Below are 25,478 nucleotides of genomic sequence, written 5' to 3'. Positions count from 1 at the left end.
CTTGATGGTTTCTTGAATTGTAGGGGCAAAACAAAGTCTAAATATTTGATGGAACCACTGAACCATTTGAGACCAAAAATGTCGATGTCATGCTTCAGACATGACCAAACTGAGATAAGGCATCTAAGAGGTTAGGTATATGAAGTTTGGGGTTTTTGATTAAGATAAGAATATCGTCAGCGTATGCAGCAATTTTGGTAATTGAGGCACCTGCTTGAATTCCTGGGATATTCTTGTTGGATCTTATTAATTCCAGTAATGGTTCAAGTGAAGGAATATATAATTATGGTGAGAAGGGGCAGCAGTGCCGCGTTCCTCTGAGCAAGGGAAGGAATGAGGATGTTTGTCCATTTAAATAGATAGCGGATTTGGGGGCCAAATAAAGTAGTTTGACAAGTGAGATACATATTTCACCACAACTGTGCCAGCGTAGGGTTTGAAACATAAAATTCCAATCTACACAATCAAAAGCTTTCTTAGCGTCCAATGCAATGGCAGCATAGCCTTGATTATCTTTTTTTGTCTTTAGCTGCTAGGTTAATGGCATTAAGTAGAAGTCTAGCATTAGAGGATATATTATGTCCTTTTACATAGCCAGTTTGATCCGCTTTAACCAGATTTGGGAGTGAGGATTCAATTCTGTTAGCTAGTATTTTAGCAAAAATGTTGCTTTCTATGTTGATTAGGGAAATGGGTCTATAGTTACTGGGGAGGGAAGGGTCTTTGTCAGGTTTAGGGAAAATAAGTAAAGCTTCTGAGAAAGAACCAGAGGAAGAGTTTTGTGATATAAAGTATGAAAAAAGTGTTTTCACTTTTGGAATGAATACTTGGGATAAATTGGTGTAGAATTCGGTGAATAGTCCATCTGGGCCGGGTGCTTTGCCTTTACCAAGGCTGTGAATAGCTTTATTGATCTCAAAGGAGGTAATATCATTGTCAAGGTGAGAAAGATCTAATCTGGGGTAAGTAGTGCAGCTATTATTATTAAGCAAGGAATCAATATTGGCTTTTGGAATAGAGATTTCTGCAGTATAGAGATCAGTATAAAATTTCCTAAAGCATTCAAGTATTTCATCAGAACGGTGATGAGCTATGCCTCGAGTGTCTTTAATATGAGATATTTGAACTTTTTCCTTTTTGGTTTTTAAATAAGAAGCAAGCATTTTGCCCGCTTTATTTGAAGTTTGATATATCTTTGTTTTGTATTTAAGTATGGTAACTGCTGCAAGTTCTGCGATTTCCTTATTGATTTCAAAGCGTAGTTTTAATACTTGTTGTAAGTTTGTTGAGTTAGTGTTAACATAGTAGCGATGTTCTGCAAGGGTGAGTTTAAGAGTAAAGGTCATCAGGGTGTTTTTTCCTAAGTTTTTTGTTCATACCGGAGAGGGCCATTAAGTGACCTCTTAAAGCAGCTTTGAATGCATCCCAGTTATTAACAACAGAGGTATCACAGTCTTGATTGTTAGTAAAATATTGTTGGATAAACGCTTGATCGGATTGATTAAACTGTGGCTCATTTAAAAGGAAGTTATTAAGTTTCCATCTAGTAGCAGTTTTGTTCGCTTCTGCGAGGCAAAAGGATGTAATAACCGGTGTGTGATCTGATATAATAACATTAGAGATTTTAGAATCTATAATGGATCCACAGAGGCTTTTAATTGTAAAAATATAGTCAAGGCGTGATAATGTATTGTGTGGGGGAGAATGGAAGGTATAGTCCAATTGTGTGGGATGAGATAGTCTCCATGTGTCAATTAATCCCGTCTCCACTAGGCAATTAACAAAGGACTTGTGAGTTTTATTGGATTTGAACATGCAGCTGGATTTTCAGTCTAAAAAAGGGTCAAGGACCCGATTGACATTCCCGCACATTATCAAATTGGTAAAGTTATTTTTTAATTTGTTTGATTGCGTTCCTAAAAGGGGGGAGGTCTGGTAGTGTGGGCCCATAGATGTTTAGAATTGAAACTTGTGTAGAGTCAATTAAAAGTTTAACCCATACCCATCTGCCATTGGTGTCAGCATCTTGGTCAAGAATTGTGAAGGGTTATTTTTTACTTATTAATATAGCAACTCCATTTTTCTTGGATATAGCAGGACTGGAAATAACCTCCTTAACCCAGAGAGACTTGAGTTTCATGGTTTCTTTGTTGGATAAATGAGTTTCTTGTAGGCAAGCAACCGTTGGCTTAAATTTGTTCAAGTGAGCTATATCTTTGCATCTTTATATGGGATTCTTAGATCCTTTGATGTTCCATGTTATGCACTTAAAGATCATTTAGTCAGAAACATATTGATAGACATGCAACTTATAACTGTAGAACGATAATAGAAACAGATCCTTCGTCAAGTGGTTTAAATCATATATACCCAAATAGTAATACAGGAGGATAGAACATTGAGGATCAGGGAGGGGAGAAAGGGGTCTGATCATATATTTGGAGGACTCAGACAATGAAATACTAGTGGTTTTAGAGATCAGACAGGACATAGGAGAAGGATCAGGGTGGAAAGATAAACCAGGGATAGGTACCGCCAACTGGGTCGCCAAAAGGAGAAGAACGACCAACAGTGGAAGAGGGACACCAGAAGAGCGTTCGCCTCAATCTATTAAAGTTATTGGAAAGTGATTGCATTAGGTGTTACGCTCACCTGGTATCCACAGGGACGCCACCCAGCCGGGTTACTCGCTGGTATGCTTCCTAGCTCTGTCCAGATGTGGTCTGCGGGCAAAGTTCTGCCTGGTGGTAAAATTTGGCATGCTCTCCGTCTGCCTTCTTTGCAGGGGTGCGTTTTCTTTCTTGGGCGTGTGCGGTCCAGTTACTTCATTGATGCCGGCCCGTTTGATATTGTTCAGGTAGGTCTTATTGCTGTTCTTTAATTGCTATCCTGCATGCCTTTCTTTATTTAGAATGTCTCTTTTTCCTCCCTTAGGTATGCAGAGCTTCAGCGCGGCGAACTGGCCTGGTTGAGCCCCGCTGGTAAATGATGGCGCATTAAGAGCGCTATGATGCGGTAAGTAAGCACTATGCGGAGCGCTGCAAAGTCTTGCCTTTGCTAACCTGTGTTTTCCTTCCTTGTAGGTCGCGGTGTTCTTCAGCGCAAGTAGAATCTCCGGAACGGTGCCAGCCGTGAGGCGACCAGCCAAGTAAGTCTTTTGAGCAGTTTGTAATTTACAAATGTCTCTACTGCTTTCTTTAATGTTGCCTCCATCTTCCTCTTTCAGGTCGTGCTGTCTGGGAGGCATGCTGATTCAAGGAAGCTGTTCTCAGAAGCTGCAAGTGGTTAAAGATGAAGACTGCAGGTAAGATGCTGCTGCTAATGATGTTCCTATTGTCTCCTTGCAGGTTCTGCTTCTCCGAGGTTCGAGGGAATAGCTGGACACAGTGAGCGTCACGCTGCAAGCTGCAAAGTAACGCGAAGCCTGTTGTCTTGCTCGGGTATGGTTTAAATAGCCCCAACAAAATAGTCCAGGTAAAGTAGTCCATAGGCTACCACACCCAAAACACTAGACCGCATAGCTTGGTTCCTGGGAACCAAGCTATGTGGATGCCTCCATGTTGGCTGGCAACTCAATAAGTAGTTCCCAAGCACACGTTTCTCATGGTGTATGAGCCTGGCGCCATAGGCACCAGGAGTGGCCCCCAAGAGGGCTTTGGAAAAGGATGCCTGGCTCTAGAGGCCCGAGTCCTGACTCCACCTGGCCAATGGGTTTGGTAGAGGGGTTTTTGGGCGAGGGTCGTGACATTAGGTAAATAATAGAGTAAAAATAAAAAAAACAATGTATACATGTTATGAGGTCAATATTTCAAGTAGTAGATGGTGTTGAGGTAATTGCAGTAGAGGAGGTGTCCATGCCGTCACTTTTTATGGATTATATGAAGGATCTCAAATCGACTGGATCATTAAACACAACTGTGCTACCTTCATGTGTTACCTTGAAGGAGCATGGGTGGTATAAACCATAGCAGATATTTAGTTGCTTTAGAGCAGGACGAAAGGCTAAAAAATACTTTTCTTCTTTGAGCTGTGGATCTGGCCACATCCTGTGAAATGAATAGCTTGCTACCATGCCAGATAAGTGATTTGTGCTCCCTTGCTGTGGAGATAATAAGTTGAAGTTGAGAGTATTCCAATAGGTAGAATATGAGAGTACTGGGCAGCAAACTAGATGTGGAAGAGACTGTAGGTTGACCAATTCTGTGAGCCCGTTGTATGTTAAATGTTGTTTCCAAGGGCAAATGTAGAATGGCTGGTAAGAATCTTTGCAGGAACAAAATGGGGTCAGATCCCTCCGCCCCTTCTGGTAAGCCTGAAATGCGTAGGTTATTGCGCCTGCTGTGGTTTTCCAAGTCTTCGTTGTGCCTTTGGAGATCTTTAATAGTTAAAGACTCTTACCTTCTGCTCCACCGATCAGGCTTGAGTCACCATCTGTATATTGCAAGCTTCAATTTGTAACCTCGAAAGTTCGGAAATTTCGGAAACAAACCTTTGAACATTTCATGACTACTTCTTGTAAAAATAATTTCCTGTGATTGTACACAAGTAAATAAAAAATAAAAAAATAAAAGTTTTTTCTAATTGTGCAACTCTAGGGGATACATCTTCAAGAATTCCTACTCTTTTCTCCACCTCCTCCACTCTGTGGTTGCCACCCAGCCACTTTTCATCTAATTGCTGTAGCTTAGTGTTTGTAGTTTTGTAGTTTCAAGAAAGGGTTTAAGTGCCATCATTTCCGCAAGAATGGCCTCGATGGCAGGATCAGAGATGCCAAGTGGAGGTGGTGACTCACTTTTTGGTCTTTTAAGATTTGTTGAGGAGGAGGTGGCATCTTTTGCAGAGGATGCATTTTTTTGATTTGCTTTATTAGCTGCCATTGTTGGTGTATATTGACTGAGATTTGTTGTTGGGGCGTTTAACTAGGGCTAGTATTTGAAGAAGATAGGTATATGTCATTTGTTTGAGTATCTTCTTATCTTGGTAGGATTTGGCAATACCACTTTATAACTATTTTCTATAGTGTCTCATAGTATGCAATTATTACATCCATATTATTCAAACTGTCTTACTCTTAAACTTAAATAAAGAGACCAACATTGAAGGACAGAGAACAACAATGCGTATACTATGGACGCTTAATAGTTTGAAGAGATCCTGTAGGAATTGTTGATAACGTGATGGAATCCAGAAGCAGTACTCCAGTGCAGTATAAAACAAGGAGAGGAGGAGGCAGATATAGGTGTAGAACTTAATGAGAGCTGTTGATGTTATCAATGAGGAGGCAAGGATGTTGGAAGTCAATAATCCAAGCTGTTTAGTTAGCAAATAAAGTGTCAAGTCTTTGAATAATCAAGAGGAAAGTGGTGTCTAGGCGAGAAATATTACATATTAGTTATTTGGTGCCGAGATCTTTGTTTTCAAAAGAATATTTCTCTTTTTGTCTTTCACTATAACATATATTTTGTTGTGAAAATAGTTGTTTTCTATGGTTCTTCCCCTCTTTTTTTCTTTTCTGTACTCTTTCCTTTAACCTTTTATTTCTCTCTCCCCTTCCCTCCTCCCCCTCCTCCACTCACCTCTTTCTTATTGTCTCTCTTCTTCCGTGTTTCACTCTTATAAATATTCCTGTATTTTTTTCACATCTCTGTGCTCCTTAAGTTGTTACATTTCTTTTTCTCCTCCTTTCTTCTTTTTTTTTCCCCCCACACTAGAAGGCGTTATCAACAAGCTGGTGCCTGGTGCCCGTGAAAAAAGAAAGGCCCAAGCCGGCACGTCACTTGTAACGCAACACCGCACCTCTCCACATGAGGGGCGGCGCGCTTCCTGTTTGTTTCTGGAGCCTTTCCTGGTACGTGCCGCGATTGCTGAAGAAGCTCCTCACACCGCCAGAGCGCCGCAGAGACTTCACCAACACGTTCGGAGTTGCAACGAGAGAAGAGGCAACAATAAAAATGTAAGTAAAAATTCAAATGAAATACCAAATGCAATGTAAGCATATTATGTGAGGCGGAGCGGCACTCTTAGGCGGCCATCCTCCTCAGCGCGTAGCCACGCCCCTACAATCACTCATCTTAAGCCTACCAATGACTTCCTGTTCACTCCACCTGCTTTTACAGGCAGATGTCTAACTGAAGACCTCACCCAGTTTATGGCCACTTACAGATAAATCATTAGCCCAAGGGGTTGTTCGTAGGGAGTTAAAAATGCCATCATTACACCGCTATTAAAATCTAATTTGGACCCAGCCAGTTTAAAGAATTATCGTCCTGTTGCAGGTCTCTCGTGGCCTGGGACAATACTGGAGAAGGTGGTTACTTCTCAGCTGCAAACATTTGTAGAAAAGGAGTCGTTGCTGGATGGCTTTCAATCAGAATTTCGTCCCAGGTTTGGGACCGAGACGGCATTGTTATTGGTGCATGAGTTGTTGGAGGTCGCAGATAAAGGGAGGCTATCCATGTTCGTGAAGCTGGACCCGTCTGCGGCCTTCGACATGGTCGAACACGATATTCGGCTTAACCGCTTGACAGTTTCAGGGAATGTCTCTGAACATGCCAATAAATGGTTTGGATCATTCTTGGATAACGGATATCAGCAGGTGAAATTTGTGGGTTACATTTTCGGATCCCTTTGCAATGGGATGTGGAGTTTCGCAAGGATTTTCACTGTCGCCCCTACTTTTTAATTTATATATGCAACCTCTGATGAATATTGTGAAGAGTCATGGATCGAGTTATCATTCTTAAGCGATTGATAAACAGGTATATATTAAAATTGGTAACATCAAGGATGCCTTCCTTAAGATTAATCAGTGCTTGGAAGACAATGAGTGGATGACCAAAAATCAGCTGCAGTTGAACGCATCAAAAACCAAGCTCATACTGTTTAGGCCTAAACAGCTTGTTATAGCTCCAAAAGAATCCTTTGTTCAAAGTATTTTTGGCGAAAAGCTACAATTCATCTCTAAGATTAAGAATTCAGGCTGCCTCTGGCAAGATAATCTGGGTAGCGAGGCAGGTTAGCGCGAAGGTCCATGCAGTTTTTTTACTCACTGCGCATGCTCCATCAGGTTCAATCGTTTATTCCTGATAAGGATCATGCGACGGTGCTGGGGGCCTTAATGAATGCCCACTTGGACTACTGTAACATTCTTTTGATGGGCATTCCTGTCAAACAAATCTACAGGCTCCAAAAAGCCCAAAATGCAGCCTTTGGACTTGTAGGCCATCTTGATAAAGCGGCTCAGGTTTCCCCTCTTGGCAGAACATTGCACTGGTTGGCATCAAATTTAAAAGGTGTCGTGTTTGATTTTTAAATGTTTAAATGGTTTGACTCCGGAGTACTTGAGCGATAAAATCTGATGCTACCAACCATCAAAGATGCTTCGACCAAAAGACCAGTTGCTGGTGAGTGAGTGTTCCCTTTTCGGCTTGCATTTCCAGATCAGAAAGAAGATTTGCTCTGAGACGCTCTTTCAGTTTCGGAAGGCCCTTAAGACCTTCCTGTTCAAGTAGTAGAAGGGCGGTCACTTGTTTAGTAAAATCATATGTGCACCTCTTTTACGCTTCTTGGGTGTCACTTACCAGCTGTGCATTTATACGTTTAAGTCCATTCTAAGCGCATTACAAATACTCAAAATCTAATCAAAATATTGTCAAAGACAGACATACTTTTTGTGACAGGGTAAGGGCCCGCACCCTGTCAGGGGGAGAAGGGGTGGGGATAGAGTTGTGGGAGGAGAAATCGATCCCCATCAACCTGGGGCCGGAGGCATGCCATGGTGTTTGCCAGTGCAAGTCCTGCGCAGATGTGGTGTGTCTCGTTATCTCTGCCCAGTCCCCACGTGCCTGGTTGCAATTACCACGTTTAATCATCCCATGCCTGCCGTAGAATATTCTGGCCAGTATTCTCAGTTTTCTTTCAGACCCCTCTGCGGCAAACCAAAAACTATCCAGCCCATATGAGAGAGCTGCTCCAAGGACTCTAGTTAACAGAAATCCCAGTAGGCAACTAGAAACTGTCCACAACTCGAGAAAGCCACACCAAAGCTATGATACACTCAGCTTTTAGCGCACTGGTAGTGCCTCGCGCGTAATACACCGTGAAGCTGAGGCCAGCAATCCTATAGCAGGACAGACATCACGAGGCCATGGCGGGTTCACGTTGTAAAGGTGCCGAGCTAAATTGACATTTTATGCACGTTTTCTTGTACAAACCGGACCCTGTCGAAAAAGCTAGAGATTGGTTCATGCGAGCAGGTGAACGCTCCGGCCCAAGGGCGGGGGAGGAGATGGCTACATCCCAGTCCAAGCAGTATAAAAGGGAGTGGGGGGAAAGACCACTACCTGCGGCCCATCACTGCGAAGACCCTGTGAAACCAGCCCTACTGTGACAAGACCACACAGACCAAGAAGAGTACGAACCCAAACTACATACTCAACCCGAGAAGATTGAGTAATAGGGCTCAAGCCTCGGTATCCAAAAATCATCGCTGATGGATAAAAATCTATCAGCAAGAAGCAGAACAAGCGCTCGGGCTGGGTGCGCAAGTTGTTCAGGCGAGGTGAAGGGGCGAGGAGACAGACCAAGAAACTAGGTGGTGGAAGGACAGTGGGCCAAACCATTAAAGAGACTGCCAGATAGAGTGTTGGGAGGTGAGGTATTGGTTGGTGAAAGTGGTACTCAGGTGTGAGCTGGTAAGGTGAGTCAAACTAAGGGGGAAGAGTAGGGGAGTTAGAATAGTGAAACACGCTTCTGCAGTTTAAATGGTTTCCTTGTGCTGCCTATGGGTTTTCGACTCCAGGGCTCTCAATTATGCCAGTGGTCGAGTGGATTTGGTAGTACGTTTTAGGCAGGTCACACACCATTTTAATTTTCCCTGCGTTCGACTGTCCCTTCCGAAATATTTGTATGTACTACTGCACTGTCCAGCCGCCCGCTAGATGGCAGCAGTGCACCTGCTTAAACCAAATAACCTTGACATCAATCTGTGTCCAAGTAGTCCGACTGCCTGGATGAAAGCCGCCTTTTGCTTTATTTAAGAAGAGATTACAGAGAAGTGTTCACCAAGACGTGCAAGTAGATGGCACAGAAAAAGTATCCATGCAGCCTACAACTGGTCTGATACAGTAAAGATCTTACATTACACTAGCCAGCAAGTCAAAAAACTCCCAGTGGGCGTTCGGCCGCCAGGGGGCGCACGGATGCAGAACTCCTCCGTGTGAGCTCCGCTTCCCTAACCCCCAAAAGTGCGTTGAGCCCCCACTTTTGGCCCCCCCACCCGAGCAACAACGACGGACGGAGCCCCTGTACCTGGCCCCCGACTTCCGGGCGAAACTCCGACGAGAATCGGAGCGATTTTCCCCTCGAAATCGCCCCAACTTGAGCTGCCCCCCTCGGGCCTCCTCCGCAGCACCTTCCCGGAGGCCTCCCGCTCTCCAACGCACCACCCCCGTCGGCCGCCCCCCCCGGATCACAGAACTCTCGCGGCCCCGCGGACCGGCTACAACCAAGTCGGGTGAGTGTTTTCCGCCCGCATTACGCGCGGGCTTCCCAAGAACCCCGAGAGGCGCTCCCGCCCCCGAGCACAGAGACTCCCAGCAACGCCACCCTACCTGCGGAGACACGGCGCTCCCCCCCCCCCCTGGAACCACAACAAGTCGTCTCCTACCCGCGCCCTGGAGTTATAACAGGTGCCGACCAGGGAGACCAGGAGCCCAGGAGCCCCCCCCTCCATCGACATCGCGGAGGCGGACCCCCGAGGCGCCGAGTAGGACACAAACTCTCGCGTCCCGCACGAGGGCCTCCAGGGCACCCTGAAGACACGAACATTTTTTTTTGCCTCCCCCCACCCAGTAGGGAATTACTCCCCCCACGCTACAGAGCTTGGCCCATACATTGAGGGCCTGGTGCGGAACCCCCTCAGCACCCAGGCAGCATTTCGAATAGGGCCCTTCCCCCGCAAGCCTGATCCGGGCCTCCTCTAGCCCCGAACTGTCCACGCAGGACCCCCACGAGCTCACTACAGTCCAGACAAGCCCCAAAGGCTACACTAGGACAGTGTGGTGGAACCTGAGCAGCAGAGGATACCAGACTGGAGACTGCCACCAGGGACGCACAGAGCGAACGGAGGGTAGTGCCCCTGATCCCAGGGCGTGTGCCTCCTCTCGTCGCCCGCTCCAGTTCACCGGGACACCTGAACCACCATCCTGTATCCCACACCCCACGCCGGCAAGCAACCAAAGCCACGGTGCTGAGGGAAAGGCCCCCAGCGTAGGGGCGTGTGCCTCCTCGCACCCACACATCGCATGAGCATCCGCAGCAAACTCGCCAGATTCGCATACATCCCCTCATACCCGGACCCCGATACCAACGGAACAATGTCAACCGAGCCCCCCGAGGCGGGTGCGGCAGCCACCAAGGGGGACATAGCCGCCCTCCTAAGCGAGATCAGAAGCATGGGCGCGAACCTAGGAGGCAAGATCGACAGAATGACCCAGAGGGTCGATAACATAGAACAGAGGCTTGAAGGAGTTGAAAACAACCAGGTCTCGATCGATGTAATGGAAGTCCAACTGAACCTCAGAATGAGCAACATAGAGAAGAGAGAAGAGGACATCTGGCTAAAAATTGACGATTTAGAAAATAGGGAGCGCCGTAACAACCTCTGCTTTTTTGGGATCCCGGAGCGCGAGGGTGAAACAGAATCAGACCTTAAACACACCATACACGATATCATCAGGATATTAGTCGCAGATGAGAATGTGGACGAACCCGCAATTGAGCGAATACGCAGAGCCGGCGGCCCAACAGGGGGCCCAAGATCCGTCCTAGTCAAGTTCCACAGGTACCAGGATAGAACAAGGATTCTCACGAAGGCTCGATCGGCAGACTCCCTCACCCTCAGCGGGGCCCAGATATCCATCTTTCAAGACCTCTCATCGCTCACGTTGGCCCTACGGCGTCTCTGCAGCCCCCTCACGAAGTGGCTCACAGACCGAGGCACAAGGTACAGGTGGGGATACCCCTTCTCCCTCAATTTTGAGCACGAGAGCAAGCGGATAACGCTCCGATCCGAAGACGACATCCGGAACTGCATCGCGGATCTCGTGGGCCCGGACCCACGGGAGGAATCACATGGCGACTCGGCACGGGATGGAGCGAAGAGGAGACCCCAGGGCCCGAAGCGGAATAAAGTCAAGGGAGCAAGAAAATATAGACGTCCTAATGACTCCCCAGATGTAAATGGATGAAGCGGCACCCACCCGTTACTTGCCCTGAGGAACCTCGTTCGAGATCCATGGGCCAGGGACTTGGTACCTAGCAGTGGGACGTCGTCACAGACCCGCCGGACACCCCACATTGTGCGTTCTCCACTGATGTTACAGCTGAGGACCGACCGGCGGATGACGTCCCTTGAACCTATACGTATCGTTGCATTTCTTTTTTCTATTTTTTACCTGTAATAACAGTTCTTGTTGCTTGTTTCTTTTGTGATTGATGTTCAGCAATCAAATTGGGGGGGGAGGGGGCTCAAAACCATAATACGCTACTATGTGAGGGGGGGTTGTGTGGCTATAACCCTCACTGGCGGTCCGCTGAAAGACCGGCTGCGTACATCTGGTCCAACGCGGGCGCCATCACCTTTAAGACTCAGTTTCACATGGGTTTGAAAGATGCAGGACTCAGATTGAAACCGGGAACACTGGGTATCATGACCAATACCCAAAGGGAAAGGGAGGTGGGTGGGACGATCGCAAATGCAATGCCTCACGAGGCACAAAACACTTATCGGTGTACTTCCACTGTGGCAACTAATCCTCGAAGACGACGCGACACACATGACGAACACTCTAAGTGCAGCAACGTCAACGAAACGTAACATAGCAGGTGACAGGCACGGCACCCTTAAAATCGGCACTCTAAATGTCAAGGGCCTCAACTCCCCCACTAAGAGATCTCTAGTATCCCGAGAATTCAAGAGGGCAGGCTTTGATATCCTCTTTCTACAAGAGACTCGATATTCCAGAGGCGAAGAACGAAGAGTTTTACACCCCAAACTAGGCTCCGAACACTGGGGTTCTGGCCCCCTGAAAAAAGCAGGAGTGGGCATCCTGATCAACAAGACTCTACAATTTGAGCTATTGAGATCTTGGTCCGACGTGAGCGGTAGAACTATTGTCCTTGTAGGCAATATACAAGGCACCACCGTCACGCTCGCATCCATTTATGCACCAAACACAGGCCAATCTCGGTTTCTTCACCAAGCGATTCCCAAGGTTATGACTGAGGCGCAAGGCGAAGTAATCCTGGGTGGAGATCTCAATACGTGGATGGACCCTGAACTCGACAGGCAAGCCGGCGACCCCTCCGCAAGCACTCCAGCTACCAGCACACGCTCGAGGGTGGCGGAACTGATGGATGTATATAACTTAACAGATGCCTGGAGACATCAGAACCCGTCACGCACAGGCTACACCTTCTATTCGACTCCACACGCCACGTACTCCAGGATAGACTATATATACCTAACGCCTGCACTCACAACGGCAATGACGGAAACCAGTATATCACCGGTCACCTGGTCGGACCACGACACGGTGACGGTCACATTGGATCAAATGGCCCTTCCTCGGAGATCGACCAAATGGCGCTGCAATGAGTCGCTCTTTAGAGACTCGGTCTTCCGTGAGCAACTTGAACAGGAGGACATCACCCACTACTTTGAAGAAAACAACACAGGTGACGTCTCCACGAACACAGTCTGGGAGGCGGGCAAAGCCACCTGGAGAGGGGTGCTCATCAGGGAGGGTGCGGCCAAAAAGAGAGAACGACAACTCATAGAGAGAAGGCTACGGACGGAAATCACTCAACTGGACCAATTGGCGCAAACCGCGACTACGGAAAGGCTACACAAGATAGAACAGGCCAACGCCAAAAGGGAGGAACTGCGCCAGCTTGAAACAGGGGCCATTGAGCACCAACTCCAATGCCTAAAGCAGAGGCACTATGAACACGGCAATAAGGCGGGGGCACTACTCGCTGCCAGACTCCGAGGCCAGCGTCGCGAGAGGTGGGTGCCCACTATACAAGAAGAAGAACCACTCCGAGTCCGTTGCCCCCCCCAATATCTCTGAAGCCTTTGCCACTTTCTACGAGAAGCTCTACACCTCGCAAGAAGCCCCCGGCTTGGAAGCAATCACGGATTACTTGTCGGCGGTCTCCATGCCTTCTCTTCCGGCAGATATTTCGCAGGCATTGGACTCCCCCATTACAGCAGAAGAAGTAGAAAACGCCATTAAAAGACTCCCGACAGGGAAGGCCCCCGGAAATGACGGCTACACGGCAGGTTTTTATAAGACCTTTCAAAAAGCTCTCCTCCCCTTTATGGTTGAACTCTTCAATAACATTCTTCTCTCCGGAGTGGCCCCCGCGTCCTTCTCAGAGGCGCTGATAGCAGTAATCCCCAAAGAAGGAAGGGACCCGAAATACTGTGCCTCATACCGTCCGATATCACTGCTGAACACCGATGCCAAAATATACACAAGAATCCTCACAGCCCGCCTAGACACACATATTCCCTCGATAATTCATAACGATCAGGTTGGCTTTATTCTGGGTCGACAAGGCGCTGACTCTACACGCAAGACCCTCCACCTTATACATGAATCTAGGACATCTCCAGATATGCCAGCATTGATGTCAATTGACGCGGAAAAGGCGTTCGACAGGGTCGAATGGCATTTCCTAGAAGCCATGCTGAAGCACATAGGCCTCGGCCCTATCCTCCGCCGAGCGATTAAAGCGGTCTATTCAACCCCGAAAGCCTCAGTAATGGTGAACTCCCAATTTTCGCGCTGGTTCCCACTAACCAGGGGAACGAGACAAGGATGCCCCCTGTCGGCGATACTCTTCGCACTGTCCCTAGAACCACTCGCCAGAGCTCTCCGGGCGGACTCCACCGTGGAAGGAATCCGAGTGAACGGTAGGGAATACAAGTTGGCCCTGTACGCAGATGACATCCTGCTGCACGTACTCAACCCCCTGTCGTCAGTCCCGCGGGCGATCCACCTCATTGAGGAATACGGAACACTCTCCGGCTTCAAAATCAATAGAACTAAGTCCATCCTCTTCCCGCTCCACGTACCCTCCCCTGAACAACAAAGGGAGCTGGCACACCTCGGCCTAACCATACAGGAATCCACATTACGCTATATGGGGATCAATATAACAAGAGATCTTTCACAGCTCTACGAGGCGAACTTCCCTCAGCTCCTAGCTGCCCTAAAGGCTGATTTACTGAAATGGAAGCCACTCACAATCTCCTGGATGGGACGCTTGAATGCAATCAAGATGGTGACCCTCCCACGCTTTCTGTATCCATTTCAGGTCCTTCCCGTCACGATCCCAGAACACTTCTTTAGACAGGTCAAGAAAGCTATACTCGATTTCCTCTGGGATGGAAGAAAACCACGAATAGCATATGACATCCTGATACTACCGAAGGAGCTGGGAGGAGTAGGCAGATATGGAAATATATTATCAGGCAACACAATTGAGGATTCTGGTCCCACACTTACGAGACAGGAAGGACCTCCAGTGGGTCCAGCTCGACAATGACTTCCTTCGCAACGTGACCCTCGCAGAATGGCTATGGGTTCCAAGATCGAAGCTTGTAAAACCACTGCGCGAACACCCGATATTGGGCACCATGTGGAACATTTGGAAGAAGGGAAAGGGTATGACAGGAGTTACCACATGGCCCTCACCACTGAGCCACCTCTGGTCACCAGGCATCAGGGAGAAGATCCCCGAACACGCCAGGTACCAAACCTGGTTTGATGCAGGTCTAGAAAGAGTCGGTCAGCTGTGGAGGAAGGAGAAATTTATATCAATCTCGGAACTGGAAGATGCCCTCCAAATCCACCCGATCCCGATCTTCCTGTACCTACGGCTAAAAGGGGTGCTGTCAAGAGAGGAATGGAAAGCCCCCACGCGCAGAGAATTAACGCCCTTTGAAATGATCCTCGACACGACCAGCGCGACCAAAGGGCTGATATCCCGGATGTATAAAGCTCTGATCACCAAGGACCACTCCACGATCCTCCGCCTCAAAGGCAAATGGGAAAAAGATTTCGGCAGAGAATTTGGCCAGCAGGCCTGGGATCAGATATGCAGTACGCCCGCCAGAGTGTCTATTGCTACCCAATACAAATTGCACGCTGTAAAGCTACTCCACCGTTGGCAGTACGATCCGCATAGACTCTCAAAGATGTTCCAAACCTCCAGCCCCAGATGCTGGCGCCATTGCGGAGCGGATGCCAACTACTGGCACATGTGGTGGGGGTGCCCCAAAGTGCGCATTTATTGGCAGGAGGTCCTCGGGTGGATTAAGCGCCTAGATGGCATAGACAGAGAATCCTCTCCCCTTCTGATGTTGTTCGGTCTTGAGGAGGACAAAGACGAGCTAGTGCATGTGAGAGGACTGGTATCCCCCCCTCCTATTAGCGGCCAGGGCAGCCCTAGTTACAAAATGGAAATCCCCACGGCTACCGGACGAAAAAGACTGGCTGAAAGTCGCCACCAACATCTACACTATGGAGAAAATAACGACAGCCCTGCACGGCAAGGCGGCGCAACACGAAGAAGCGTGGAGTGACTTTGCAAGCCATTACATGTCAAGACCGGACGCCCACCCAACATCTAGTCAGTAAAAGCATTCACCAACTGCCTTTCATGATGCACGAAAATTGAGATCCTTATCACTTAAACGCCTGTGCCTGTCACACACCTGATCACATTGCTAATGACTCACGATCCACAATGACAATGACTCCCGGATGTGGTCACGTCGCAAGTCTCTTCGGACTAAAGCAATCATCTTGCCACTGAAGTGTTATGAGCAATGGGAGGGAGGGAGGGAAGGGGAGTTACATAGTTCACTCGTCGGAGTGGACCCATGCTTGACTGTACTGTTATTATAGTTACGTTATTTGAATCTGAGTTTGGAAAAGGGGCAGAAGTGAGATATGGTTTCTATGTATGTTCGACTGTGCTTCTAGCTCAAGATTCACTCTTGCTGTTTAAAACCAATAAAATTGAATTTGAAAAGAAAAAAAAAAAAACTCCCAGTGACCACACTGCAACTTGCTGAATGAGGTTTATGCTACGTGCTTTAGACATGCACAGGATTGATTCCATTTTGTAAATTTATCTTGTCACAGCATTGATTAGTCCATAAATGATTCACCATCGATGTATGTATATCTAGAGTTTCTAAGCTTTAACCCAAGAGTGTGCCAGGTTTGTTGATGAAACACTGATGTTGAGGAATAGAAGCATTCAGAGGGGTTTGAAAAATGAATATTGTTTGTATTAGAGCTGTTTAATGGCCTTGTGATGTTTCGGCATGGATCTGGGAAAAGCCAAACCTATGGATGGGGTCTAGGCGATTAAGTCTATATTATTATTTTTATGTGTCCATGGAGGACAAACGATTGCAGCACAGAGCTGCCAGCAGCAGTCTGCGTGGCACCCGCAAGACCCGAGAAAGATCAGCAATCTCAACTACCTAAGCTCCAAGTTCAATGGCATCAGCAGGAATGATCAAAAAGAACACTACAGGTTCACTGCGAAGCAAGGGCCCAGAGTGGTGGCTTGCTGAGCTTCCATTAAAGTATAGTACTATAGAGAAAATATTAGAAATCTGGGGAAGTGCGAAGGACATTGCAACGTCCACACAGACTACAGACATTTTTTGCATACATTCCTGACAGGACAGATCGTAATTGAGGGGGTGGGGGTGTAGGGGCGAGGGCTGCTGCATTGGAGCCCGGTGCCTGTGGTATATCTGGCTGTTGCAGCCACAACGCACCCAGCCTCTTCCCAGGGGAGCGAGCAGACGAGTTTCTCAATGAATAGCCTAAAAAATTATATGAAAATTTAGGTCCTTTAAGTATGGTCATCATATTGCAGACGCAGACACACAGGCTCATCTATATTCAGGAATAGCCCTCTCATCCAGTATCATTAATGTATATTGAACCAACAGTAGGCAGAGGACATTATGCCATTCTGAGCATCTCTGCCAATGCTGTTGTGCAATAAGAGATCACTGGTGAGCGGCTGCATTCGGCATAGATAGGGTAGGGCCTGAGCAGGTAAGGCCCACCCAAAATCTGTAAATGCCCACTCAGCAGCGCTGTGTGGGCATTTACAGATGTTAATGTCAGTGCAGTGGGCCCAACTGCATTAGCTTCAGGCCCCATTTGTTAGACAGTCCTGGCTCCGCCTCTGAATAACATGCTGCGTTACCAGTATTAATTTAATTCTACATCAGTAAGCAGCTAACCATGTTCTTTCTGGCAACATCCTGCACTAGTATGAGCTCCGTTTGTTTTAGAAGTCCAAACACTAATTCATACTCCAACCCTATCCTAGACCTAATTTGTACTCACCACTAGTTAGTGACAATTGACACTTGGTGAGTAGGACATTGTGTGCCGTCTGTATGTATATAATTGAGGTGGCAAGTGACTTTTGAAAGGTGGCTATTAGCCTAGAACTTGAAATATGTCCCCTGCATTGGGTATGGGGTCATATATCCAAATCCTGCTACAACTACTAATGTTTATACTTATTAGGACTTATTATACCCTAACTCTAACCAACAAGCAGTTATAAACTCTAAGCATGTCTCCCAAATGTGCTGAATAAGTACTTCCCTTCATTATCCAGGAGGAGAATATTGCAAAGACAAACGAACATTGTGGTCATGTTTTTTTATGTGCCACCCTGGTTTTTCAATGCACAAAAAACAAACTGCATCGAATTAATTTCTCTTGGGTCTAGAAGATCACAAATTACTTGACCTGCAGGTCTAGCAGGATTTTCCAAGGGCTGTAGTCACTACTAAAAGTGTGCCTGCAACCTTCAGATTTGATGGACTTTTAAAAGGCCTGCTTTATGGCATACCCCACCGGCACTGGGGTCATAGAGCCCATTGACAAGGTTGTGAAGCGCTATTCCAAAAAGAGCTCTAAGCACACCAATGCCTGAAGGTTATGAATTAGCATCAATCGTATTTCATGGAGGACGCGGATGAGATGATTATGCAAATATCACTTTATGGTTAGCATCTTTGTACTCAAACTGTATTTTTAACAAGGGCTGGTTGAAGAACTATTTCTTTATTTCAAAATGTGAATTCATTTTTTTTTTTTTTTAAGTATCATCATTAAGTAAAAAAGGATACATTTTAAACAAAGCATCCGATAATACAACCGTTTTATAAGTTAACCCAGGTTAATTTGTCGTTAAACTTCCAAAAAAACTTATCGGAAAATAGGGCAAGCGGAAATGAAATTATGGTAAGAGCAAAATAAACAAATAATGATAGTCAACAACTTGCATCAGTTGTGAGGAGCGGCAGGTAAAAACTCACACAGCTGAAGCACACCTCCACCCTTTATGATGCAAGGGCACACCCTGCTCTCTACCGCCCTCGGGCACATGCAAACTACAGGATTCCATGCTAGGTGTGTCTCTTTGCAACACACTACATAGCATTTCTTTGAATGCAGTACATATTCCTGCCAATTTCCTCAGGCCCATACAATGCCTAGGGCACAACTAGCAAAGAATGGAGTTGCCAGAGCAATGTAAAAGGTGATACATACACAGGAAGCCTAGCAGACAGAAAGTAGTATGCAGTGGGGGACCATGAAGACCGGCAAAAGCAACCACTAGCAGGGGTGGATTACCAGAAAACGTATGGCAGTTTAAAAGCCAAGCAAATAGAGTTCAGAAGGGAATGATATCCCTCCAGCACCTTGCATTTCTTTAGAAATAGGTGATTATTGGTTAATGTATAATGGGAAGTCTCTCAAACCAGCGTGAGTTGCATATTCAACCATTTCACTGTGACAAGGCACCTACCATACGTCCCATTACAAGTCAAACTCCTCAAAAACAGTAGTCATTATAAACGTCAGACACTTAAGACAACATCCAAAAGGTTCCTCTAAAATAATTGGCACCAAGGAAAGTGAAATGTTTTAATTGGTTGCTTTAATTGCGCTGGGTACTCGAAGTGTTGTGAATGTCCTGCCCGATGCCAAGGTCAATACCAAATCTGAGAAGTATCAAAAGGTAAAGGATTGCAACCACCATTAATGTGCTATTGCATGCAGAGAAGTTGAATGTAGCTTTTTTACCTGAATAATCAACAATATGCGTTGGGACTCTTTCTGGTGTAACATCAGCTGGAATGGTGATTTCCTCTGCACGTGGCGGAACCTTGATGAGAAAAACATTAAAGAAAACCTCAAGTAGCAACAGCACAAACATAAGAAATAAAAATACGCACTTTTACTTTGTAAGGGTATATTGATATGTGTTACACCATTGGTATTCTTCTTTCGAAGAAGGTTAGCCGTTACTTGGGTTATAGGGTCATTATTATTCCGTTTTTATTAAGCACCAACTCGCCCATGGGCCTCGGAGCGCTACAACACAACAGATACAACAAACAATATAACATAAGTCATTGATAAGAACAGCCAAACACAGGATAAGAAAAAATTGTAAATAAATCAGTCAGTTACATTTCTTAAACTCTTAGTAGATGTCAGCTTTCCCAGTTTGTTACAGCGGCTCTGAAAGAATGGGAGATTACTACAGCCATAGTCGATAAAACAATCTAAATCGTTCATCAAGGACCACTCCTTGATTTGGACCATCTGCAAAAGTCTGAAGTCCTAGGTCCTAATACAACTTTCTCCAGCTTGAGACCATAACCCGGCCAAAACGTTGTTTTGAAGGCCATCTCTTGGCTCAGGTCTTTCGGTTTTATTCATGTTCACAATCACCATGTTTCTTTGTTCCGCAACCAATCATTTTAAATATGGGTCCATGATCTCTGGCAATGAGGTCTTTCTAATACGTAATTCTCTCCTCAAAGGGGGGCAAATTGGATTAATCATGGAACATCTAGGTACCAGTGATTTTGGATGATGTATGGTCGCGTTACAGATTGGGGCAGTGGAACCATCTGGTGTGGCTATGTTAAGGGCTAAGGCATGCGGCCTAGTGTTGCCTATAGGGGGTACATCATTTGCAACCAGTGGGCTAATCGCTGGCTTCAGATCTGTTTGGCAGCTTCCCTCCAACTTACTGGCAACTACCTGTGTTGTACAATAATCTGTTTGACACACTCTGTACACCCTAACTAGCTGAGGAATTATCTTGTGAAAAGAGTCTACCCAGGCATGAAAGTCCATAACATTCTGGGATTTGGCCAGGTCACAGATAATTCTCTCCTTAACAATCTGCCAACTACTAGTAGCATTCGTTGCCTCACCCCCGGCCCCCTCAAGTTAGAATTGGAGAAGGCTTCAATGATGACCTTATCTATGCATTTAGTAGGGGATTGCGTTACAATACTCACTGCTAAGGTTAGGCAATCAGTTTTCCCTGTTGGAGGTTCAGAGGTGCCCTCTTTAGAATGACTTGGGTTATCCAGTTGGGAAGTCTCGGGTGGTCCTATAGTATCACTTTGTTGCCTCATGGTAGTTATACAGTCTATTTTCCAGTCCTGGCTAGTAGTCAAAGAATCTGTTAATTGGCCAGATCTTTCACTCATGAATTTCAATTTCTCGTTTTTTTAGGCACTGTCTTCTTTGGGTGCTTCTAGCCAAAATGTTCATTGTACGATAGTCACCTGGCGTCACAGGGACATCTGCCTGTTCCCGTGAAGGATGAGGTGGTGAGCCCACTATATTACCATCATAGTAAGAAATCTCCACAGCTCCAGAATATATGGGTTTACAAGGAGCGAAACACGTATCAACTGATCTCAATGTAATTGTATGCGTTCCAGCTCTAGTAACAGGCATTCTGGTGAGAGTGGCAAGTATAATCACAAGACAGGCGACAGCAAGAGACTCTGTTCCCTTACAGCAGATAGTAAGTTAGGTGACTGGCAGTAACAAGGTTTGGCCAAAACAGACCAACTTTAAAAATGGAAAGAAACTCGGCCGAGCGCCACGAACACGAAACTCACGATTCATCAACATCTCGTGTGTGCACACGCCATACTGCAGGAAAATCCTGTTCTGTATATCTCTCCCCGGGCCATGCTCAATAGCACCAATAGTCAGGACTCACCAGACATTGCAAAATTCTGCTTCTCTATTTCATCATCTGCATCCGTTCTGGGCTGGAAGCAGTAACCCAGCTTGCATTCTCAGTTTTGGCCGTGTCTCCCCGCCCAACACTCCACCAGAGTTTCTCGAATGTGCTGGCAGCACCAACAGTGCCTGCACACAAGTTGCTACAGGGAGTTATAAAAAAAGAACGCAAAGCCATCAAGCTGCACCATCTAGCGGTCACTTCCAACAAACACAAACGAGATTGCCAATGGTTTCCATGACAACAGAAAAGGATTGAATCGGTAATAGAATGCAAAGATAGACATTTGTCTTATTCATTGGAATTGTGAACATTAAATGTATAAAAACATGCCGATTGTGTAAACCTGCCATCATCAATTCCAACAGAAAGTGCAAGGGTCTTTATTTTGAAATGAGACAAAGTGCCTAATGGTGGTCCCTCTCACTCCAACATAGGGATGAGTAGTCCCACCCTAACCCCGGAGTCCCTCAATCTCGGGTTGCTTCTAGCAACCTCTATCTAAAAGGCTATCTGCCTCCTTGTGGTGTCCTAAATATATTTTTCCCGGATGTTCTAAATACAGTCAGTCAGTCAATGTCCCTTCCTCGCTACTCGCCTCCCTTACTCCCTCCCTCTAGCTGTCACCCAGACAGCCTCTCTCTCCCTCCTTCCTTCTACTCTCAACTCTCCACACTACTTCGACCACCACACCATTACTACTACTCCTCCTCCTCCTCTCCAACTTCTTCTCAGTTACCCTTACACTAATTCGCTACCTACTCTTCTACTCTCACTACCACACATGCCTTGCACGCACACTTGCATCATAGTACCACTTTCTTTCACCAGCCAATACATTACCTTTCTTATAAAATGCCTCCACACTCCTCTACACTGACCTTATACCTTCTGACCTCTTTGTGCAACTCCTCGGACCTCACCCAAACAACCTGCATCTTCCTGAGCCCCCTTTATCCTCATCTCTCTTTCAGTGATTCTCCACTGCTGCGAGACTCCCCAATCGTTTACAGTCTTCCCCTCCCGGGAGACGTTGCAATCAGCAAAATGAATACAAGGGGGGTGTAAGGCCAGCCCTTTCTCGTGTGTGGGTCCGAAGTCCGTCAACGACAACCCGCTAGGGAAAATGTTCTAGTTTGTGAGAGAGTTCAACTTTTCACAGAAGCAGCTCTTTGGCTTTGATACAGAACAGCAGATTGTTCTCACGGAACGAATTGCTACATTCTGCATACATGCTGACACTTGCAGTGGCCGGCTGTCCAGCGTCTCATAGCAATTTCTTCTCATTGGGTTGTCGGTTGTGGTGCACAGTACGCAGCACCTCCATGGTGGCTCCTGTGGGTTGCTCTCTTGTAAGTCCACAGCTAGGGATGGTGGGAATTGTGTTTCTCGGAAGAAAATAGAGAAACTGGCGTGGATCTTGTGGCAAACGTATGCACGTAATCAACGGTGTTACTATTGACAAGCAGACTGGCACATAAAGAAGGGACTGGGACATTCCCAACTGCCACCTTCCCCCTCTGGGGTACGACTGGCTCTGGCTTTCACCCTGGTAGGCCTCCCACCCCAGGCTAAGAGGAGTCTCCATCACCTCTCAATAGGGTCAGATTACTTACCCTGTCAAAGTTGGAATAAATATCCAAGAGTGAAAATGAAGTTGTAATAATAAATATGGAGAAAACTACTATTTTTACATTCAAAGCAATTTAAACAGTGAAAAATAAAGACATTTGAAATGAAGAAACTAAAAATAACAATGCATAATTTTACAAAGCAAATTCTGTGCAGAAACGCGTTTTAGATTTTGAAATTTGTTTTTGATTTCTTGTTGATTTAGCAGTACCAAGGGAATCCCCCAAATCACCCTCAGCTGAACCCATTTCCACATTATCTGCACTTAGCTTTTTCTAGCCTTGAAGGTATACTTTACAAAAAGGGAGGCACCCAAAACCACAGCACCCATTTTAATGCCTTCTGAACCCTTCACACCTGTTCTGGACCATATTGATCCCAGCCAGGAGTCGGTTGATCTATTTTATGATTGTTTTAGTACATAGTATAGTTGAGGGTTTTAAATGTCTACATTTTCAGCATGACCATTTGTCACAGTTGTTTTTAACTCTATTTTCAGTATTCATTTTCCCTAATTTTGCAGTGTACCCAATAACGAACAAATCACTTACCTCACGGTAACTTGCGGATGGATGTTCCTCCCACAGATATTCTAGTTCCAGCTCAGCTTATCTTCTGAACCCTTTCCGCCACTATGAGGCTGTGTCTGCACTGATTCAGCCTTCTACGTAACCTTCACAGGACAGGCTGTCAGCGTCACAATATATTGAAGCACCACGCCCCAGGACCTCAGTTCCACCTTTATAGCCCCTAGCACATATAAAGTGTAATAGCTATCCACCATGAGGGGCATGCTGGCAGAGCAATGAGGAATCCAGGGGAGGGACATCAATCCAAAAGAAAGCAGAGATGACTCCTCTGAGCTCCACTGCCTCTACTTGTGTGGGGGTTGGAGGGCATGGCTGCCACTTGTCCAAGGGAGCTTATCCCCTTCCATTGAAGATGAGAGGGGAAAAGGGTGAAAACCTCTATCCTTCCTACAGGGAACAGAGGGCTGGTGGCAAGCTAGACTCCGGGACTTCATTGTGTCCTTGGAGAACTGGAATCTATGGAGGGCGACGTCAGCCCTGACTCCGAACAGGTTGTGCCCATCAAAGGGCATATAGTGGAGATTCACCTGAATGATGAACCCCCAAGGTTCTCATTCAGGAATGCCTCAGCTTGACTGTTTCCAGTGGCCATCACCACGACACAAGCCATCAGTGTCAAGGCCAGACTGCAACATCCAACGTGCTGCTACTCTGCCATTCTGAACCGGGGCACAGAAGCCCTTTTCGATGCCTGCAGTTGGCAGGCTGTCAGGAGCCTCTGAGACAGTAAACCTGCAGGCCAAAATAGAATTTGTTCAGGACACAGAAAGCATTCCCTGCCCTTTAGGGCCAGACCGCCCAAGATAAACACCTTCCCTTACCCATGCATCCAGCCTCTTGCTCTCCCGGTAAGGAGGGAAACATGGAGGTTTTGAGGTCAGCAGCTGCAGCCTGGACCACCAAACTCTCAGGAGAGGCATGACTGCAGAGGAAGGATTCATCAGGAGGTGCTGGGTGGTATTTTCTGGCTAGGTCTCTGTCCACCGGTTTTTCACAAGCCTCCAAACAATGGGGCCTCCACCGCCATGTTGTGTGGCAGATGTCTGTTAGTTCAAATTAAACTTGGTCTGTTAGGGGTCGACAGGCCCAATGTTACCACCACCTTAGCCATCAGATTCTGAAAAGATCCCTGTGGCTTAAATGTCCAGCTCGGTGGAGGTGTCCAGGCTGATTGTTATTCCCCTAGGCTCTAGGGGATCCGGGCCAAAAGAGTTAAGGCCACCTCAATGTTAAAGATTTCGGCCATCTTCAACGTGTAGTCACCCATAGGGAGCAGGTGTATTCCTGTGGAATTTTGGTGCAGGTGTGCGGAGGTGGATTGAGCCAACGCTGGCACATTGAGGAGCCAGGGCCAAACCCATACTTGTGCGGTCACGATCCTGTAAGGAGTCCCTGCCAGCTTGTGAAAGTGCAGTGGGCCCGAGAGTGCCAAAAGTGTAAAGACTTGAGACGTTGGTGACGGGACCTTGGAGAAGATGTCAAGCATCTTCAGTCTAAATACCCCTCCATTCATCCAGTTTGGAGGCGTCGGTGAGCAACGGTAGCAGTGGAACCTTCTTCTGCCGAGGAGTCTTGGGTGCAGCGACATCTCTCAGAAGAAGAGACACTGAAAAGAATTGGTGGTAGATCCAAATCGCTTATGGTGGAGCTTCTTCTTCTGGTCCTTCCAAGTTGGGGGATCAGACATCTTCTGTCCTCCACTCCACACCCAGGGATCTCAAATAAGTTAGGTCATCCCGTTTCCCATCCTTGTCGTAAAAGGTGAACAGTTTCCTGTGACGCCCACAAAGTGCCTTCTAATGCACTCATGACCCGCAATCCTGGGGTTCATGTTCCTCATCCAAACAGTACAAACATACCCTGTGTTGAAGCTCAAGGACTTTGCGGGACCCGGCATGACGCAGAAATCTTGTGCATCTGTGTTGTGAAGTGAACAGAGCGCTAAAACAAGAGGTCATGGGATACAGCACCTCAATATATACTAGCCCCAACAATGTCCAAAAGGGTGGGTTGGGGCGTGGGGGGGGGGGGGCGCTGACAGTGTTGGCTCATACAGGCATTGAACAGAGA

At 46.6% G+C, this 25,478-nt stretch overlaps 1 protein-coding gene across 3 annotated transcripts in view; it reads right to left on the bottom strand.

Annotated features, from left to right (window-relative positions):
• RHOT1 (ras homolog family member T1) overlaps window positions 1-25,478 on the bottom strand; it is a 1,148,557-nt gene that overhangs the window by 986,236 nt on the left and 136,843 nt on the right. For all 3 annotated transcript variants that reach the window (XM_069654964.1, XM_069654963.1, XM_069654965.1), the window contains exon 3: window positions 19,212-19,293. In XM_069654964.1, the coding sequence (XP_069511065.1) occupies window positions 19,212-19,293 (82 nt within the window). The remainder of the gene's footprint in view (window positions 1-19,211; window positions 19,294-25,478) is intronic.

The sequence above is a fragment of the Ambystoma mexicanum genome, chromosome 3q (assembly GCF_040938575.1).
Source record: "Ambystoma mexicanum isolate Mex_15411 chromosome 3q, UKY_AmexF1_1, whole genome shotgun sequence".
In the NCBI taxonomy this organism is placed as follows: domain Eukaryota; kingdom Metazoa; phylum Chordata; class Amphibia; order Caudata; family Ambystomatidae; genus Ambystoma; species Ambystoma mexicanum.
The sequence above is the reverse complement of the archived record's forward strand: the minus strand, read 5'-3'. Positions and strand labels throughout refer to the sequence as shown.